This window comes from Oncorhynchus mykiss, chromosome 11 (assembly GCF_057628025.1).
Source record: "Oncorhynchus mykiss isolate SJ-2025 chromosome 11, ASM5762802v1, whole genome shotgun sequence".
In the NCBI taxonomy this organism is placed as follows: domain Eukaryota; kingdom Metazoa; phylum Chordata; class Actinopteri; order Salmoniformes; family Salmonidae; genus Oncorhynchus; species Oncorhynchus mykiss.
Window position 1 is genome coordinate 9,500,582 of NC_143032.1, and position 7,827 is coordinate 9,508,408.

The 7,827-nt window shown below is 40.8% G+C and overlaps 1 protein-coding gene across 2 annotated transcripts; it reads right to left on the reverse strand.

Moving 5' to 3' along the window:
- Nucleotides 1–377: 377 nt before the first annotated feature.
- LOC110535236 (uncharacterized) lies at nt 378–6,388 on the reverse strand. Of its 2 annotated transcripts, none has more exons than XM_021620115.3 (4): nt 2,833–6,388; nt 1,945–2,294; nt 1,710–1,826; nt 378–1,439 (listed from the first exon to the last, which is right to left on the reverse strand). In XM_021620115.3, the coding sequence occupies exons 1-4, from the start codon at nt 3,167–3,169 to the stop codon at nt 1,242–1,244; spliced, it is 1,002 nt and encodes a 333-aa protein (XP_021475790.2). In that variant the 5' UTR covers nt 3,170–6,388; the 3' UTR covers nt 378–1,241. The 2 variants fall into 2 exon arrangements, with proteins under 2 accessions (XP_021475790.2, XP_021475789.2); XM_021620114.3 differs by having other exon boundaries at nt 2,791–6,382.
- Between the last annotated feature and the right edge of the window lie 1,439 nt (nt 6,389–7,827).

Sequence of the window (7,827 nt, forward strand, 5' to 3'; positions counted from 1 at the left end):
CAATAAAATAATAAATATTTATAACAAATAATAACAAAGTGAAAAGGGTGTTTGCTTAGCCAATCACATACAGGCCAATGATCGCCTCAAGGAAGTGGGGAAAGACGCATTTGGAAATGACTAAGAGGGCTGTGTACAGACCTCCTGCGGGGGGAAAATAAATATAGATGTCAGACAGGCTGCCACAAAGGCTGAAAGGGGATGCATGGAATTATGTTAATGGCTCTAGAAGGGGATGAAAGTGTATGACGTGAATGTGTCAGTGTGACGCAGGCTTGCGGTTTGGCAGAAGGATCAGTTCTATTACAATGAGATAGATATAGCGAGTAATACAAGATATATACACACACACACACAAACCAAGTATCGAGTCAGTGTTTGCTCTGATAAGACATGCTTTATTTGTACAACCAGTCATTGTTCCCCCTTTGCAAGAGTGACAGATCAGGCAACAAGATGACATTACCAACAATCCTGGTCGAAGCGTTCCGTGTAGAGCTTTTAACAGTTGGTGGGTTCTCCAAACAAGTCTGCCTATGAAAGAAAACTGCCCCGTGTAAAGACAAAGACAAGTAAATCCCACCAACATGGCCACATCATTTCATTACAGGTGGACTGTAAACCAACAGGGTTTATGATCCAAAAAACAAAAACAAAGCATATGGGAGAAAAAGGGGTAAAATTCAAAAAAGTAAAAAAGAGAAAGGTCACACGTTCAGATGTGTAGCTTAAAAAAAATTTAAAAAAATTTAAAAAAAAGTGATGGCTTAAAAAAAAAAAAAAAAAAGCCTGCCACTTCTTCCAACACAGACAGTGAAAAACTTTGTCAGAGTTGAGTGTAAAAAAGCAAAAGGAGCAATGAACTCTTCAACGATATTAAATACTCTGGAAAGGTATTTTTTTAAAAATAAGGCAACAATGAGATAAAACATATGAATATGGGATAAAAGTCCAAACAGACCTACAAATTATTAAGATGGATTGATATAATTAGCCAACACTGCATTATTTGAGAATAACCTGTGTCTGAATCTCAACCTTAATCCTTCCAAACAACCACACATTTAGAAAAAATAACAGTCGATTTACCACTGAGACATTCCCCTGTGGATTATTGGCTAGCATTGTGAAACAGGGGCGCATGGAGCTGTTGGGTTGAGTAGGGCTCCTGTCGTCACCTGATGCTGGAGTCGTGTTTTACACTGTCCATGTTGTAGCCCCTTACTGTGCTGTAGAAGCCATTAGTGGTTCATGGCTGGTGGCAGGGGCCAGTTGCCATGGGGCCTCGCAGGGGCCTGGGAGGGAGAGGAGGATGGCTGAGGGTATCCACCTGTGTAGTAAGGCAGGTTCTGCTGGGGGCTCTTCTTGAACATGGCCTCTTGGAACTGTTGAGTGTTGGAGTGATGATCCAGAATCTGTGTTTGGGCTTCTCCCTGAAACTAGAAAGAGATGGTGGTTAATATCACCATACAGTCAGCATGAAGCTAAAGCACTGATGTGTGTAGAGATATTTCACCCTGCCTTTAAAGACACTATGTCCAAGCCTATTGCCCCTGTTACCAACCAACAGGGGGCACAAGCTAGACAACTACTGGAGCAATAACTGTAGTTTAAGATAAATGTAGTATTGTACAACATAACCAAACATATCAACTAGGAAAAGAACATGTCTGTTGTGCAGTTTTACACAGCATTATAATTGTGCTCACCTGAGGGCGTGGTGGCATGTTAGGGTAGCCAGGGTTTGGATACCCAGCAGATTCCCAACCGTTGTCTTTCTGGTGCCTTTTCAGTTTCATCCTGCGATTCTGGAACCAAGTTTTTACCTACAAGACATGCATATAATTAGTCAACATTTGAAGTAAATACCAGCTAAATGTATGATTTGACACAATGGTGAAGAGTGGGATACGCTCATAACAGTAGGCTAATCAATCAACTCACCTGTTTGTAAGTTAGCCCCGTCAGTCCAGCCAGGGCCTTCATCTCGGCAGGGGAGAGGTACCTCTGCATGTTAAACCGATGGGTCAGGGCATCCATCTGGCCTGTTGAAAAAGCAGTCCGAGCTTTTTGTTTGGGGGTGTCCTTGTCCGCTTTCTCTGGGAGAGGCAAGGGCAAAGACGGTGGGGCGTTGTCCTCACTCCCCAGAATTTGTACGCTTGTGTTCTCTGGATAGGAGCTGGAGACAAGCTCACTACCATTTGGGCTTCCACTTTCCATCTCCTCTTCCAACTCCCTTTTCACCCAGGTGGCAGGGTTGGTTTGGGGATAGATTTTCTCAGAAGTCCAAGAATCTGCGCGAGAAAATAGGAGAAAGTTATTTACACTTGTCGGTACATAAAGTCTGCATTTTGGCTTGGTTGAATTTGAACAGTTCCACCGGGTGGCGCCATTGTCCATGCAGTCTGACTAAAGGTTAAGAGTGGACACTTTTGGCGGTTCACAAGCACAAACATGTAGTTAGCAAGATGGCGTCGGACACTAACACCTGGACCTTGTTTGAGAGGGAGATCGCAACTTTCGCCAGAGACCCAGCAAATGCAAGTATAATAACTACCACTATGTCGACCTAACAGTCTGCTTCATAGACAATTCAAAATCAAATTTATAAAGCCCTTCTTACATCAGCTGATATCTCAAAGTGCTGTACAGAAACCCAGTCTAAAACCCCAAACAACAAGCAATGCAGCACAAACTACCTAGAGTACTGTAGGCCGTATATACACGGTAAGAGACCTGCTCTCAACCATATTGCGCAAAACAACTAAATGGCTAGCTAACGTTATTTACCTGGTGATCTGTGCAACACTGGATCTCTTTGAGTGTAGTTACCTGGCTGCTCGATCTCCTTCGGCGGTTGATCAAACGGAGTCCGGTTGTGGTGAATGAAAAGGCCTCCACTCGGAGTATGGCTCTGAGGGTCGCCGAGATACATGACAGGGCCTGGGTAGTGGGAATTGCCATTACCAATGTTGTGTTCGGGATTCCTGGGTGGGGATTGATGCTGAGCTTGCTGGTGGTAGCCGCCGCTGACCCCAGAGTTGTACACGGCCTCTGCCCAGCCGGAGAAGTTGGGATGATTTTGCTCAGGCCCTGTTTGGTACATGAGACCATAGGCAAAAGCATGGTAGGATGGATTGTAGCTCACTGGTAGCTTCCAATCTGCCATCGCTTCCACAGTCCCTCTTCTTTGCAAGCAAGAAATGTCCAAACTTTTCAATGATGCCCAAAAAGACCCCCTAAAGTAAGGATGCTGTAGCCAACCTTCCAGACGTTTGAACGCTTCTTGGTGTAGCTAGCTAGCATCAACTAACTACCGACTGCTGGAAAACACCGAAGTTGTAGTAGTAATATCGCTTTCCCCTGCTTCGAAAAATATTATACTGTCCATCGAATCTGGGGGTCATTGTTTATAGGGCAAGGTGTGGGTCAGGTCTCAGCCAATCATCAAGTCTTCCATTCAGGTATCGGTATTGAGGCCGCGCCCCTTGAAAGGTCTGTTGAGGAGAAATTACATTTTTGTAATTTAATCACAAGTTTTAATGTATTTCTTGAACTAGTAATTCTAGGAAGCAAAATAAGCAGCAAAAAACAACATTTTTTTTCTCAGAAAAACTATTTAATGTTTGATTTATTTTGGTGCAATTTATTAGTCATTGTCCAACATATATATCAGATATCCATTAAATCATCACTATTTTATATTTTAAAACATATGAGTTTAAAAGTTTCTTTAATTGGAAGTAACACAATGAGTGGACACTTAATGGTCACAGTATTTTGTAATATTTGCAACTGTACGTGTATCCCATATGTTATCCTCTCTTCACTTTGAAAAGACAACCTTTGATTAATGTGTTGAAGTTTAATGGGAACAGTTTTCTGCTCAGTCTGCTTCTCTTATATTTTAATTTGTTAGCTCTATATTTGAAATTTCAATCATAGAGTCATATCAATTCTATGTGTAAGCCTAATTTATAACACATGTCAAACATGTTTACCATTCCGGCTTGGATCAGAATGTTCATACTCTCACATCCCTGCCATAAAGTGTCTCTTCAGAGCTGTCCCATTGTTGTGGAGGTAGCCTCAAGGCAATAGTGACCTCAACAGTTAATGTGATCAAGGCTGCTGGTGGTGCATTATGCTTGAATTGTAGAGAAAGGCTACAGAAATGTGTGTAGCAATGGTGGTAGAAATGCTGTAGATGTATTTATTTAATCTGCAGAAATGTGTTGACTAGTATGTAGCCTAAAGACTATGTTTTATTCTCCCTAGTTTTGCCCAGACATAGGACATAGACCTGGGTCAGGGGACAACTCCACCTGGTTAGATGTGATTATCACTCCATTATTTAATCTATATGCATCTGTGTTATTTGGCTTAAAAGTGGAAATTGAAGCATGAATCTATATGTTTCTCACAGCATGCTGTTGACAATGCAGTTAGCACAACTCAAAACACACTGATCACTTTCTACCTGAGCCTTTATCCCTTCTCAAATACAGATTTTTGTAGTTCAACTTGGAGACAATTGGCTACAATGGCTGGACATGTAAATGCTGTGTATAGTCAAGCACCTGGTAGCAATGCTTTCACATACTGGACCAAACTGGCCCAAGAATTACCATTCAAATGCTTGTTTTTAGTCTACCTCCGTGGCTGCATTGCAATTGTAATTGTTCAGTTAGTGGTGAGAATATGTGATAATGAGAAGAGGGAGGTGATAGGTGTGGGGTGTGATAGGTGTGGGGTGTGTGTTTTGGGGGATGGGTGTGGTGGGAGGCTTGTTGGGGGGGGGGGGGGGGGCAAGTGAATAGAAGATGTATCCTAAATGCTTTTTTATTCTAAATGCATTTAGTATATAAATCATAGGGCTATTTTAATTTTACTTTAATTTAGCATCCTTTGTAGATGCCCAAAACAACACAGACAAATGTAACTGCATGTTATGGCAAATGTGACTGAAGCCAATCTATTCTCAGCAGTTTGTGGGTAGAACTTTATTTGATTGTTAAAAGGTTAAAATCGGATTGTGTGAACGTTTGGTTTTGCTGCACCAATGAAGGGAGATATACTTATTATAAACCGGGTTGTTGGAGCCCTGAATGCTGATTGGCTGAAAGCTGTCGTATATCACACCTTATACCACAGGTACTTGTTTACTGTTTCTAATTACTTTTGTAACCAGTTTATAATAGCAATAAGGCAACTCGGGGGTTTATGGCAATATTGTGTACTGTAGTCGACATCGACTGATTTTTGGGTCCAATGTCAATACAATCTTTTCAATAAAGACATATTTCTATTACAACTTAACACTTTAAAAATGACTTACTGATCTAGATAGAGTGAATAATATGCAGCTGTAGTACAGTTAGTCTCCATTTACTTTACATGGACCGCTTTGGGATGAATACAAATCAGCCAAGAATGCAAATGGCTGCTGAAATCTTAGCCTACCTTTCCACTCTGAAATAATTGGAATATTGCAGCACCTGCTGCCCTCTTAATACTGCACAAGTTGTCGAGGTCCAACCTAAAACCAAGTATCGAGTCAGTGTTTGCTCTGATAAGACATGCTTTATTTGTACAACCAGGCCTTGTTTCCCCTTTGCAAGAGTGACAGATCAGGCAACAAAATGACATTACCAAAAATCCTGGTCGAAGCATTCCGTGTGGTTCAGTGTAGAGCTATTAACAGTTGCCAGGTTCTCCAAACATGTCTGCCTATGAAATGAAAAAAATGGCTGAAAGCCATGGTGTATAGCACCTTATACCACAGGTACATGTTTACTGTTTCTAATTACTTTGGTAATCAGTTTATAATAGCAGTAAGGCAACTCGGGGGTTTGTGGTATATACTACGGCTAAAGGCTGTATCCAGGCACCTTATGTGACATTACAATTGGCTACAATGGCTGGACATGTAAATGCTGTGTATAGTCAGCACCTGTTAGCAATGCTTTCACATACTGGACCAAACTGGCCCAAGAATTACCATTCAAATGCTTGTTTTTAGTCTACCTCCGTGGCTGCATTGCAATTGTAATTGTTCAGTTAGAGGTGAGAATATGTGATCATGTTGAGACTATGGGACTATTGGCATAGCTACTGATCTTTACCTGGGCAGAGGGGGGTGATAGGTGTGGGGTGTGTGTTTTGGAGATGGGTGTGGTGGGAGGCTTGTTGGGGGGGGGGGGGGTTGTTTTTTTCGATAATCGATTTCTTTAGTGTCAGTGTGAGACGAGGTACTCCCTCTTTTGTGACCTTTATTAAAAGGTGCGAATTGTCACCTCATACTACTATGCATGTCAATTGAGACATGCTCAACTACAACAACGTTTTTACAACTTGAAAACGTGTAGAATTAGACACGCACTCATGCGAGAATATTCTACGGTAGTTTGTTCACTAACAATATTGATCATTTTCGCCCCAAAACAGGCGCTCTACACTTGTAAAGCTGATGTATTTCAATGTGGTATGGAACACCGTTTGGGTCTTTATTTATGAAAATAAATAGCTAGCCAGCTACTAAACCCTGTTGCCCAAAGTTAACGTTATAAGCAGCCAGCTAGGACCGGGACCGGGTTGTGAAGCTAGCCACAATAAGGATTAGGCACAATGGTGGAATTTGCGGTTTGCCTTCAAAATAAAAGCACCAATTTGAAAGTGATGCAGAAGATAACCATTGGTGGAATCATGCCATATTTAGACTAGATAAGGTTAAACAAGGTTGGAATGTGAAGCAATGAAATGGGGTATCAGCCTACTTGGTGACACCCACAGAACACAACTGTGAAGAGTTTACGCAAATATTAGTGTTGTAGCTCTTATTGCAGGACTGTGACTGTGAAATCACTTCCCCAGTCAGCCTATTGTGTGTATTGACATTCATATTGCACTGTACAGCTTTACCTAAGGGTTGAGGATCAATAAAATGGGGTATCAGTCTACTCAATACCCAATAAATATTTTCCCAATGTCCTCTCCAGAGTTATCAGACTCCAAAACATCGTCACAGTATTGTTTTTACCCTGGAATAGTGTTTAATACACATAGGTTGACATTAAATGTTTCTCAATTCACAGTTTTTTCCAGAGTCCCACAATAAGAGCTACGACAGTAATGTTCTCTAGGTGTCACTGAGTAGACTGATACCCCATGTCATTGATATACAATCCATAGGTAAGGCTGTGCAGTGAAATAAGTATGGCCCCAATGCAATTCTAACGTGTAATAAATCCAGTGTGATTTCAAAAGATTTTTGTCAAATAGTTTTTTGTTGATTTTATATAATACTCCAACCTCGTTTAGCATGATCTATTCAATTATGGCATAATTCTACTATTTGTATTTTATTTGCCAATGACATAATTTTATTTTGAAGGCTAACTGCAAAGTCCACTATTGTGGTTAATCCTTATTGTGGCTAGCTTCACATAGATGGGTCTAATCAAATAAGAACTGTCTTATAAATTAGGGTTATTTTAGATGACCCCTAGCTATATAGTTAGCTAGCTAACTATATAGCTACTGAAACAGATTGTCGTTTTTGCTATGCTTTTGGGGATGAACATTGTTTGCATCCATGAGCTAGCTAGCTCTTTTTATGACCAGCACTGTAGGTGCTCGATTCAACTTTAGCATACGTATCGATGAATCGTTGTGACATATTAAATACGAGTGATAGTGTAATCAATGTGTAATAACTATTAAAAATTTTTTTTTAAATGTATGAATTCGTTAAATTATGTGACGTGCAGTCATATTCAAGTCCTGGGTGGTCAACAAGCTTATTTGACACGTCAAATAGTGTTATTT